Genomic DNA, 12,641 nt, shown 5'->3' with positions numbered 1-12,641 from the left:
TTAATGAGTAAAAAAATAATTTCAATAGTAGGTTAAATTAAAACCTATAACAACATGTCATCACTACAAAATGTTTGAGCTATAACGACGTTTCTAAACCACTGCTATAAGTCTTTAAAGTGCTAGTATAGATCCAATTGGGTTATGTCAGCAGTTTTTATTCCAACAGTGCATCTTAAATTTATCATAAAAATATTATAGACATGACACTTCTCATTAGTGATTTCAATTACCTGTTTATGGAGGTAATACTTGGGCCATAATATGTGATGTTTGGAGGATGCGGTGATTACTGAGGTTCTAAGTAGCTTTTTCAATGAGGCCATCACCTAGGACGTTGCTCTTACGTGTGGATACACGGGACTTTGCGCTATTAATCTATTTTGGTTACAACTCTCATTGGATTCTTATTTCAATTATCTGTAAGTGAATTAATATATATTCTTCTTTTCTTTTTTTCCCTCATAGTTGATTACTTCAATTGTTGAAAATCTGTCACTTTGACAACTAAATAGTTGCACCTTTATCCATTAATGCATTACCTATACAACTTTCACTCGTGTTTTTTCTAAATTATTTTATAGCTCTCTCATCGTGTTGATGTGCCATTTTTCTACTTACTGGGGGCCATGTAATTCATTTTATATTATTTTTATATTAATTTATCGGATTGAAAATGAAAATTAATAACCGCTAATATTTTCTAAATTTAATAGTCAATTCCCAGTAGATTAAGGGTTCACACCTTTCTAGTGACTTCATACCAGAACCTTTTGGCGAACATATAAGAAATGATGCACTGCATTTTGGATCATGATCATGGGTACTTTTTCCAAGATTTATTCCCTAAAGTTTAATGAGATGTTTGCCTGAGCTTTGGTGGAAACATACAATAATACATGCATATGACCTTTCGTGTGGAAGTGGGTTTTCCAATCCAGGATTTTTGGTTGTATCGAAGTAATTACAGCTTTGAATTTGAATTAACATTTTCTGAAGTTTTTCTTGGTGGACCATGCATGCGGTAACTTTGATATATTATTTGAGAATTTTCACATAAAGTCTTATCTTAGTTATCTTCATGAATCATGACTATTCTTCCTTTTTCCGTTTAGAGTTTTACGTCATTAAAAATCTATATATGACTAAATCAAGTATTGAAAAACAACCCAAAACTTAACAACAACATTAAAAGACTTAATCCAAATAAAACAAAATAACTCTAAGTAGAAGTTTCTTTTATAAAAAACTTACTATTTGAACTCAACAACTAAAACTTACCAATTAAGAGAAGAAAAAACTAAAAAGAATTACTTTTTTTTGCTTACAAGATGGATAGTTTGTTGTTATTAACCAATAATTTTTGGAACCCACAATTAGTTGTTCAATTACTTTTTGTAGGGGCCAACTTTTATTTTTTGGAGGGGTTATCTATTAAGTTTAAGGTCTAATATTTTAAAAAAATTGCAATACACATATACATTATGAAGTTTTTATAAAAATTTGGGGGGGCCATGGTAAGTGAGCTCCGCCCCTGCTTTTGAATCCTCTTTGTCACAACCCAAAGTTCTGAGAAAAAGTGAGAAAGAGAGAGAGAAAGAAAGTGTTGAGAGAAAGAGAGAAAATGGCTACCAATGCAACCCGCTGGAATAATTATTGGAAGGAAATGCCTACATTAGAGCCGCGTGGGATTATAGGGATAGGAGTAGCTGTTGTTCTAGTATTTGCTCTGATTGTGATCTTTTTTTGGTGGAAGAAGAAGATCCAAACAGGACCGGAAGAACACAATAACGCGGAGCTTTCTCATGATCATCAGCCGCACGCTACCATGCCGGAGCTACCACAAAGAGATTTCCATGCCAGTGAAGCCGCCACGGACTGCCCTGTCTGCCTTGAGGAGTTTGTGGAGGGTGAGAGCTTTGTTGAGCTTCCTACATGTCTCCATGCATTCCATCCTGCATGTATTGAGACGTGGTTGACTCGGAACCATACTTCTTGTCCTGTTTGTCGACTCCGCATAGAGCTCCAAGTTGACAATGCTATTTAATTGGGCTTTTAGTAGTCTAGCAAAAATAATATGGGCTTTTGCTTTTATGAATGTATTTATATTTATATTTATATATAATGTTGTTTAGACGTATTGTGTAAATGAGTGTGTGATGATATCTTCATATTGGGTTCATTTGACTAAAATTGCTTGCGAATTTAAGTTGCAGCTATGAGTCTATGAGGGAGCAAGATAAAGGAAATCGTATTTTATGCATTGTGATTGTTTGACTAATGATGGATTGTGATTTTGATTGCTGAGTATTTTGGCCTAGGATTCTTTTTGCATAAACAGTGCTTAAGATGACACAGCTTAGTTTTCAAAAACTACATTTGTGTTGTGTGTATAAATTATAAAGTAGGAATAGTTATCTCTGGTAAAGAATTCTCTGCGGCCATTATGCTTACAAGGGCCTCAAAGGCAAAAATGACTTCAAATCACTTACAACTGGAAATTTGCCATGACTAGAAAATCACTTAGGCAAGGATAGGAAAATCTAAACAGTCAAACAAAGTATCCAAGAGCTGAAGTAGAGATGACCCAATCGCAACCCTTACCTTAACTTCTCATTTAACAATTTTGATGATATTATCCTCAGAATTAATCATGCCTCGATGAAGAACACCGATTCTGAGCCGCCACATGTGATGGAAAGCAAACCGTAAGGCAGTTTTGTATATGATAAATCTCAAACTCGTTCCCTTCAAACTGATTTTCGCCCCCACAACATTATATCTTGACAATGGAATTTAGGATTCCTAATAGAAGCGCCAACCCGTAATAGTTTTCCATCCTCTCTTTTAGACCGAGGGCACTCGAAGAAAAGATCATACCTATCCCCAATTATATTTCTACAGAATCAGGATTTTTCCTCAAAAATGGTTTTTTTTTTAATTTTTATCCAAGTATATATCTTAGTGGATTTTTTCCCCTCAAAGAGAGCATGTTAGTTTTGACTTTGGTGTAATAGATTAATAATTCAAAAAAGGGGGGAATGTGCATTTGCTTGAAATAGTTCCCCAATAACTGTTTTACGAATGTTTCATAGTTAGTAATTTCTTGGTACTTTGTGATTTTACAGCTATAAGCTTATAACTAATACAATCCTTTTATATAGTTCAAGTTCTAGTTGTGAATTAAGCTTTGTCAATTTACTTATTAGGTTGGAAGTTCGCACAAGCACAAAATGCAGTCCAAAGAAGCCCCTACTTCCATGGATGTTGAAGCAGTTCCATCTGAACCAAAGGCTGAATTTGGGTCTTTGCCAATGAAGCCAAAGTTTAAGCCTTTGAGTGCTCACGAGATGTCTGATGGTCAAGTTCAGTTTAGAAAGGTCAATGTGCCATCACACAGGTTCTCACCTCTCAAGAAAGCATGGATGGAAATCTACACTCCAGTATATGAGCAAATGAAGATTGACATTCGAATGAATCTCAAAGCTCGAAGAGTTGAGTTGAAGACCAGAATTGACACACCGGACATTAGTAACCTACAAAGTGTGCAGATTTTGTGCATGCATTCATGTTGGGTTTTGATGTCATTGAAGTCATTAGTCAAACAATCACAATGCATAAAATTCGATTGCCTTTATCTACCTTGCTCCCTCATAGACTCAGCTGCAACTTAAATTCGCAAGCAATTTTAGTCAAATGAACCCAATATGAAGATATCATCACACACTCATTTACACAATACATCTAAAAAAGCAGGCTCTGTCACTTAATCTGAAACAAAATTTCACAAAAAAAGCATATGAGGAAACATGGTAGTGCATTGCGAAGAACGCCAAAGCCACAAACCAGACCTTTGATTCGTATAATAGTTGAAATAGCCCTCTCCTCCCATCCTCCATTCTCCGTCCAAGTAGGCAAAGCCCTCTTTGCTCCTTCAGCAAATAGAGTGCGGATCGGTGAGAGAAACTCAAAGTTCTTTCAGCTCTGCTATCACTAATGAGGTCTCTTGTCTTTCAGCCCTCCCTGTTTCTCGCTCTCACCCGCTTCCATCTCTATTTCCCTTCCACATGTAAAAAATAATAAAACAAAGCGTTTTGCTTCACCAAAATGCAACTGAGGTGAAGAACAATGAAACAGTGCATTTTGGCATAACAAAACTTGACTAAACCAAGACACTGTAGAAAGAGCTATTCGCTCTTTTTATATAGTTAATAGATATTTGGAATTCAATTTTTAAGTTTAAATGACTTGAATTGAGGATGAAATGGTAAATTTTTTTCTATTGATGAAATTTATGGATGGTTCTAAGCTTTATTTATACTAGAAGCTAACCTGTGCGATGCACAGGATGGTTAAATAAAAAATGAAGAACCAATAATTGTTTCTAAATTCATAAAAAAGAAAATTAAACTAAAATGCACTACCATTAATTGTTTTTAGTAAAGATTACAAAAAGAAGTTAAGAAATATACTGCCCCATATATATTTAACTATTGATAAGACCACACATTACATATGCAAACTTATCATGATTAGCAATCACGCTGCAAAGAAAGCATGCAAGATAGGAATAACAATTAGATCAATATAAATTCAAAATGTGAAGATGCACCAACAGGGGGTGGTTGGATGAAAATTTTCAAAAATGTCTCTCTTCACTTGAGACAATCATAATCCTAATGCATTTGGAATTCAAGCAAGCAGTCAGCATTGACCAAAATAACAACAGGTGAATAAAAAATCAAATCAATGCAAACTTGTTTCAGTTATACAGTAGCATCCCTTGTAAAATTAAATTTATCATGATTACCTATGCTGGGGAAAAAAATTCCATAATCTACCTTTAAAGTGGTCTTATTAGATATTACATAACAGCAAACATACATAGAAAGATTAATAGCTTTGGTACTATTAGAAATATAACATTTATATAACACAAACAAAGAGAAAAAAAAAGTAAACATAGAATAACAATATTCATAGTAAGATTAACAGTTCTCTTAAAAAAAAGAATCCATACATAAAAAAAGAAAAAGAAAAAAAAAGAGTAGCAAACCTACAAAATTATAGATGAATAGGCCATCAGCCTTCTTTCTTTTCTTTCTCAATAAGAATAACATCAACACAAATTAAGTGAATGTTTGATCCATGAGTCTACTTGCCTAGCAAATTCGAATAAGATTTATCAACTCCATATTTGCTCCATCTTTTATCAGTTATGGATAAAAGCCACTTGATTTATTTTCTCCACCTTGCTTTCTTCTCTGAAGACATAGGAGATGTGCTTCATCTACCATATACAATATCCAACAATTGGTGGAAATTTTCAACCCAATAACCAAAATAATTTTAAAAAATTGCTCCAAAGTGCAACATGGAGATTAAGATACTATGAGACTCCTCATTATGATATTAATCTCAAAATGAAGTACTTCACATTGAACATAGTTAGGCTTCAAAAAAATCCATCTCAATGAAAAGAAAAAAGGAGAAAATAAATCTGAATTTCATAAGAACTCTAAAATAATTATGGATTTTTGGAAATCATATTTGTTGGAGAAATTAATAAATTGTATGGATTCAGAATATCCATCTATGAATTCATTGGGTAAAAATATATCCATTTTACAAAAATCTAGTCATCGGAAAGTGGCTAATTTGTGGCAACTGTGAGGTTGGAGCCTTTAGGGATGATGGCAACCTGGAAAGCATTGCAAGGCATTCAGCTTATTATTTTCATGGGAGAGGGAAGGCCCGCCCAGAAAGAATTGACAACATCAAATTTTCTTAGGCTCTTACAACCTGATTCTTACAGCCTGATTTAAAGCATAATAATTATAACAGATTATGTAGGTCTTTTTTTTGTCTCCAAACAGCCCATGTTTGGAGGGCCTTGAAGTAAGTGGTCAAATTAATTAGAAACTCATAATCAAATTTCCTCCACAATTACCCTAAATGAACCAATCAAGGCAGAATCAAAATAACTGCATCTCTAACAAAACAAAAGCACTCCTGGTAAAATGAATTAGATGAAGACAAAGTGGTCAAAGAAGAACACACGCATGAATTTTGAAGGTGCTGAAAGCTTCTACCAATGGATGTAATCCACAAATCCACTAAAGAACCTATAAATTCAAATTCCAAAAACAAAAACAGATTTATAAATAAGCAAGAGAGTCATAGTCACTATATTAAAGCAAAATTCCAATTAACAATTATTAACAAATTAACAGAAATAAAAAATTATTAATAAAAGTTGCTCTAGAGGCTATTGAACGTATTATATGAATTCCAATTATCTACTAGAATTCATACAATATGTTATAATTGTTAACATCACCTCATAAGATTGATTCATAATCTATGTCCATTGCAGCTTTGGTTGTCCCAATATGCCCAAAACTGCTATTGAACTTCAATCTTCAAAGACCCACAATATCAAACCTCCCCCAAGCTGCCAATGACTAAGCCTTCACTCAACAACAAAAATCCATAGTAAAAGAGACATCAGTGAAATCCATAGTGCTTTGCAAAACTGAATCAATAATAAAGGGCACAAATCAATGATTAAAAAAAGAATCATTGATTTATAGTTACAGAAATTTTCGTCATACAACAATATCAATACAATCGGGATACATATAATACACGGTAAACAGATATCTAAATTTGATTGCAAGATTTAGAACAGTAAGACCTATCATTGAAGGTTGAAAATATGGCAATCATTAAAGCATGTCCAACCAAATTCAATTTCCAATCTAATATATATATATATATATATATATTTTTTTTTTTTTTGAAGAGTGACTGGTCTATCATTCAACTGAAAATCAAGGAGTCATTATACAAAGCATCCCTGGCAGGTTGTGGACAATCCTCAATCCATACCAGTTCATCAGATACATTCCTAGCAAAACGAGCTAAATAATGGGCAGCAGTATTGGCACTACGCTTTACACAGCTTACTGAACTCCATCTCAGGCCACTTATAAGGCAATGAATGTCTTCAATTACCATGCCTAGTCTGGAATTGTCCATACACTTCCATGCAATGGCTCTCATGACATTTACATTATCGCCTTCAACTACCAAATCCGAGAATCCCGCATCTATGGCGAATTCAAGAGCTATTCGGCAAGCAACTATCTCGGCTTCCTCACTATCTTGAACAAAAGGTCCCATAGCAGACAAGGCAGCCATGACTTCTCCATTCTCATTTCGAATAATTGCTCCCACACCTGAACGCCCCATGTCTGTGTATATCGCCGCATCGAAGTTCAACTTGTACTGAGCAGATTGAGGAGGCTGCCAACCCATTGTCTGCTGGGGTGTATTCGGCATCAACAACAGCTGTTCCTGTGCTTGGTGATACTCTGTCAGAAAATCCTCTGCCCTTGTGAGAACTTACCTAGGATCTTTCAACTTCCCCCCATGGATCACTGAATTCTGTTGGTTCCAGATAAACTGTGCCAGAACTAAGAACAATTCAAACTCCTCTGTGGACAGCCTCTTCAGTAAGTCAGCAAAGAGTTGCAAAACATCTCCTTGGCCTTGAGTACACTTCTGTAGTTTGACCAAGCTTCCAGCCCATATCCCTTGCGCTACACCACACTCCCAAAGCGCATGAATTCCATTCTCCGGAGCTCTTTTGCACAACTCACAGCAAGTATTCTCAATAATTTTTCGTTGGGCTAAATTCACACGTGTTGGGCAGAATATTTTGACAGGCCCTCCACCCAAAAATTTTAATCTTACATGGGACATTCAATTTCCACAATTTCATCCACACATCCATCCCAGCAGAACCCGATGAGCATTCAGTCCATTCGTCCGCTCTAAGAATCTGTCTCGCCACGTGATATCCAGATTTTACAGAGTATTTCCCATTTCTGTTATGAATCCATATGAGTTGGTCTGCTACACACCGATGGCTCAAGGGAATTCTACAGATTGCCTCAGCATCCTCTTCATGAAACTTTGTCCAAATCAGCTCTCTGTCCCAACACCTCAGATTCGGGTCTATCAAGTCTGAGACTCTCCATTCCCATTCCTGCACATCTGGGGGGTGAAGAACCTTGCATGTAGGATGGTTCATAATCCATTTTTCATGCATGACACTAATTGAAGCTCCATTCCCAACATGCCAACAGCTTCCTTGTTTCAAAATAGGCATAGCAGCCATTAAGCTCTTCCATACATATGAGCTATTTGTGGAATCACTTGCCTCCAACAGATTGCATCAAGGGAAATATCTATGTTTAAAACATTGGTAAATGAGAGACTCCGGATTTTGCAACATACGCCAAAGTTGTTTTGCTAGCATGGCAAGATTGAAGGCCCTTAGATCACGAAAACCCATACCCCCCTTCCTTTTTGATTGAGACAGCCTCCCCCAACTCTTCCAATGTATCTTCCTTTCATTTTCAGCTTGTCCCCACCAAAACCTTCCACACATTGAGTTTAGCTCATCACATAATTTTACTGGTAATAAGAATACACCCATTGTGTATGTAGGAATCGATTGGGCCACCGCCTTGATTAATATTTCCTTCCCGGCTCTAGATAGCAACACTTGCACCACTTATAAATGTGTATTGATGGTTATTCAAAATAATACTTTCGCAACAGTTCTTTTACACATACGTTCTATACCTTTGACACCAATAACAGTAACAGTAAAGCCTCAATATCCCTTTTACATTATCACAAAAATAAATTATTTCTGTAATATATCAACAGTCTTACATTCAGGGTTTGTGGAGTCAGATTTTATGAAGGTAAAAGCCAAATTCAATAACATACCTTTCTTAAGAAGAAGCTTCTCGAACGGACTACGAACAAAGAAACAAAAAACCATCATTTTGATCACAGCCTAAGTCCTCAGATTTCCTTGCATTGTTTGTGAAATAAAAGCAGCAGCTCCACTAAATCAAAAGGTATTTTGATCTATTAGAACGTATATGGTAAGGATTATCAAACTAAACCCTAGAAATCAATAAATAGCAAATAGAAAAAATCCTAACCTTGATTTGATTGCTCAGTTGTGGCAATCAGAGAAGGAGTATTAAAGAAAGAGAGAGTATGAACTGCTGAAACTGCTGCTGGAGAAGAAGAAGCCTGGCTTTTATAGTGGTGGAGTATAAAACAATGTAAGGTTTTCTGCATTGGATTAGTAGTAAGGTTTTGTTTCTGTTTTTCAAAGGTGGAGGTGGAGCATTGGGTTTTTGTTTTTGGGTTTTCAAGTGTGTTATGTAGGTTTTTTTTTTTTTTTTTTTGAGGAAGTAGTGTGTTATGCAGTTAAAAAATTAAAACCTGACAAGGATCATTCATTTGCATAGATAAATAATCAAACATTTGCATAATAGATACATTATCAACAGCATTAAGTTTTAAAACCTGACAAGGATCATTCATTCTTGCTGTAAGGTTCACTTACATGCAAGGTCCAAGTTCACGCAATCTTCATAGTAATTATAGAAAATATGCACTCTGACCAACAATATAATATAGTCCAGGGAGTTCAACTGCCTACACAATATCCAATATCAGGGCATCTAAACCACCTATGTCAGCTTAAGTGGAGCCTTCTCAACCTTCACAAACACCATTGAATCAACTTTGTCTTGAAGAAGCTCCACAACATAAAGAACCTTACGATTGATATTGTTGATAGGCTTAGAGATTATTATTATCATTATTACTTAAAACAAATCAAAGAATATATTACATAGTTTTCCAATTATAATTAATTCATAGAGAGCAACTTGAATCAGCAAAAAATCAAAAGATAACCAAAAAAAGTTTGATTAATTACAAAAAATTGTACCAATTAACTTCCCAAAAAGAAACTCATTTTAGGGTATTCCAAAATGGAATAGAACAACAATAAAACAGCACAGAATGAGTATAACCTATCTCATAAGGATTCTATGCAAACCCAAGTCTTCCAATCTTAAATAGTGAAATGTCAGTAGGGTACAGAAAGACAGCTTAAATTACAACAACTAATTTATAGACCAATTACTCACTCATACAGGTAAAAACCAAACCAACAGCAAAACTGAATAGGCCATCGAGTTAGGTTGGTCTTCTTGCACAACTAAAATCAAATAGCTTATCAAGATGAAAAAGGAGGTTTCTTTTTTCTTTTTCTTTTTTGATAAGTGATTGTAAATTATTAAATTTGGAAAAGCGTATACTAGAAGTATTCAGAGATTTAAAAAATAGAAAGAAAGAAAAGAAAGAAAAGGAAGCTATAAGATTAGCGATACAAGTACAATGAGTCGAAAAACTCCATAAGAAAAAAGGTTGAGATAGTAAAAGAGTGCATCACCCATTCAAAGAGAGTTTTCAAGAAAAGAAACATGAGATTCAGTATAGACAGCTTCTTCTCCGCAAATATATATCTGCTGATTTCTCTCTCCAAATGCACCATAGAATACAGGCTGGCCCTGCCCCCCATACAGTTCCATACCTACAATGCCCCATCATTCCACTCCAAGGCCCCATCATAGACTTGACTGAATTTGGCATGACCCAAGCAATCCTAATGGCGCAGACGAAAAAAAACCCGCAAATCAAAGGCAATTGAACAATGGAACAACAAAATGACTTAATGTTTCACCAGATAATTTACACATGCAACACCAATCCGTAATTACAATACCCCTTTTACAGAGGTTATTTGCCATTAGAATTTTTCCCAGTGTTGCCTCCCAGACAAAAAAGGATACTAGGTGGGGAAATACCTCTCCAGACACACTTCCAAGGAAAATTAAGATTATGAGCTGCTCTAGCATTGATCACTGTGTAATAACTCTTGATTTGAAACGCTTTGTTGGTGGAAGGGAGCCAAACCAGCTTATCACCACCAGATGAACCAACCTGTGCAGCATACAGATCATCTAAAAACTGAGTCATAGGCTCCAACTTGCAATCTTGAACATCTCGAATAAAAAATAGGTATCCAGTGTGCCTTGCCATGTACCCATTCCATACAATCAAAGACTCGAGCATTTTTGTCTCTAGCAAATCTAAACAGCTCCAACTGTCTATCTTGAAAGGAACTACTACCGCCGATAAAATTAGATAAGCATTACTGAGTAGTGAATATCTAGCCAAAGGTTACAGGAAAAGTTTTCAAGACAAGGAAATCACAGTTAACAAGAGACTAGTCAACTGCATAATTTGACAAGGTTTCCAATAAACATCATATTAAATTCCACTGTTCAACATGTTTGAACTCCCTTGAACTGTTTCAATCCACTTCAAATACACATTTATCTCCACAAGCGCCTTCACTTCTACATATTTATCCACAAGAAATTTCGTTCGCTTCTGCACTTGTGTATTCTTATAGAAATTTGTAATTCTTCTGGATGTCTCACTCGCAACAGTCATATCTCAACAAGTGACATTTCATCAGAATTATTATCTTCATATATCTTTACCTCCCCTCCTTCATATTTGTATGGATTATTCTTAATCTTCCACCAATAGTAAAGGCCGATTGTGAAGTCAAAGTCGCCCATCCCTACAACAAGAGCAAGGAATTCACCATTAAAAACAGACACAGCAAAGGGCTAAATTATTTTTACAAAGTTATTCTACAATTTCAATACACATTTAGAAGCGATGGAAGTAGTATAATAAGATAACCAATGTCTAAGTGTGAAGATTAGAGGGAATGCCTTTTCGATCAACGGGTCTTGTGATCCATGAATCTCTCTCACCCAACTACCAATGAGGTAAGTATCCGAATAATAAGCATAAAAAAAATCAGTAAGTGCTTAAAATTTTGGAATACAACTTATAATTGTCATTCATGTCAGTACAAAAAAATGGTTTCCTTGCTCCTGTAAACACCTAAAGGTATGCCAAAAAAAAATCATTTCATTAAATCACTTGATGTATTTATGTTAAAATCATTCAATGGCTGAGTTCAAAAAAAAAAAAAAAAACATTCCATTGCCTGCAATTTGCTTAATCAACAGGTTCATATGGAGGTCTCCTTTTTTTATTGTTCCACTACGAATTGGAGACCAGAAAAATTTACGTTGAAATTGAAATTGGGCTTCTTTTTTTTTTTTTTTTTTAAATTAAATTTATGCATTCTCCATCATAACCAAATTTGTTTCTCCTACCATAGAATTTCATATTCTCGATCTAACAACAGATAGAAACACAGAATAAAATATAAAAAAAACTTACATGGACCTAATAAAAGGGGAGGTGAGGTACCAAATCTAAAATGGAATTGGGTTGCACAACCATAGGAAAAAGTGTAATACCTGAGATGAGATGGGAGGAGGAAGGAACGGCGAGGTTATGCGAGAGGAGGAGGGAGGCCACCATGGCAGTGGATGTTGCTTTGGACAAGAATGCGTGAGCCAGGAAGCCACTGTCTCCAGCGGAGGGCGGCGGCGGCTGGGCTTGGGTCTGTTCAATCCCCCCTCTCTCTCCCTCTCGTGGTTTGATTTGGAACCGGGTTAGGTTTGGATTGAATTTGGAACGGGTCTTCTTTTTATTTTTTACGTGTAAATTCAATTTTCTTTTTTTTTTTGATAATTTTTAATTAAAAGAAGTGTCACGTCGTTAAAAGAAATGTCAAGTTATTATTTAGTTGGTCACATAAATAA

At 35.4% G+C, this 12,641-nt stretch overlaps 1 protein-coding gene across 7 annotated transcripts; it reads right to left on the bottom strand.

The window, feature by feature from the left end:
• Window positions 1–5,189: 5,189 nt before the first annotated feature.
• On the bottom strand, window positions 5,190–12,504 carry LOC142613431 (uncharacterized). 7 transcript variants are annotated; one of them, XR_012840283.1, is made up of 5 exons: window positions 12,294–12,504; window positions 9,027–11,536; window positions 8,806–8,927; window positions 6,341–6,470; window positions 5,190–5,290 (listed from the first exon to the last, which is right to left on the bottom strand). XR_012840283.1 is itself a non-coding variant. In XM_075785794.1 (4 exons), the coding sequence occupies exon 4, from the start codon at window positions 7,342–7,344 to the stop codon at window positions 6,823–6,825; it is 522 nt and encodes a 173-aa protein (XP_075641909.1). In that variant the 5' UTR covers window positions 7,345–8,655; window positions 8,806–8,927; window positions 9,027–11,536; window positions 12,294–12,504; the 3' UTR covers window positions 6,804–6,822. The 7 variants fall into 7 exon arrangements, 5 of the variants coding, with proteins under 5 accessions (XP_075641909.1, XP_075641911.1, XP_075641912.1 ...); XR_012840282.1 differs by having other exon boundaries at window positions 5,204–6,470; XM_075785794.1 differs by lacking the exons at window positions 5,190–5,290; window positions 6,341–6,470 and adding an exon at window positions 6,804–8,655.
• Between the last annotated feature and the right edge of the window lie 137 nt (window positions 12,505–12,641).

The sequence above is a fragment of the Castanea sativa genome, chromosome 10, assembly GCF_040712315.1.
Source record: "Castanea sativa cultivar Marrone di Chiusa Pesio chromosome 10, ASM4071231v1".
In the NCBI taxonomy this organism is placed as follows: Eukaryota; Viridiplantae; Streptophyta; class Magnoliopsida; order Fagales; family Fagaceae; genus Castanea; species Castanea sativa.
The sequence above is the reverse complement of the archived record's forward strand: the minus strand, read 5'-3'. Positions and strand labels throughout refer to the sequence as shown.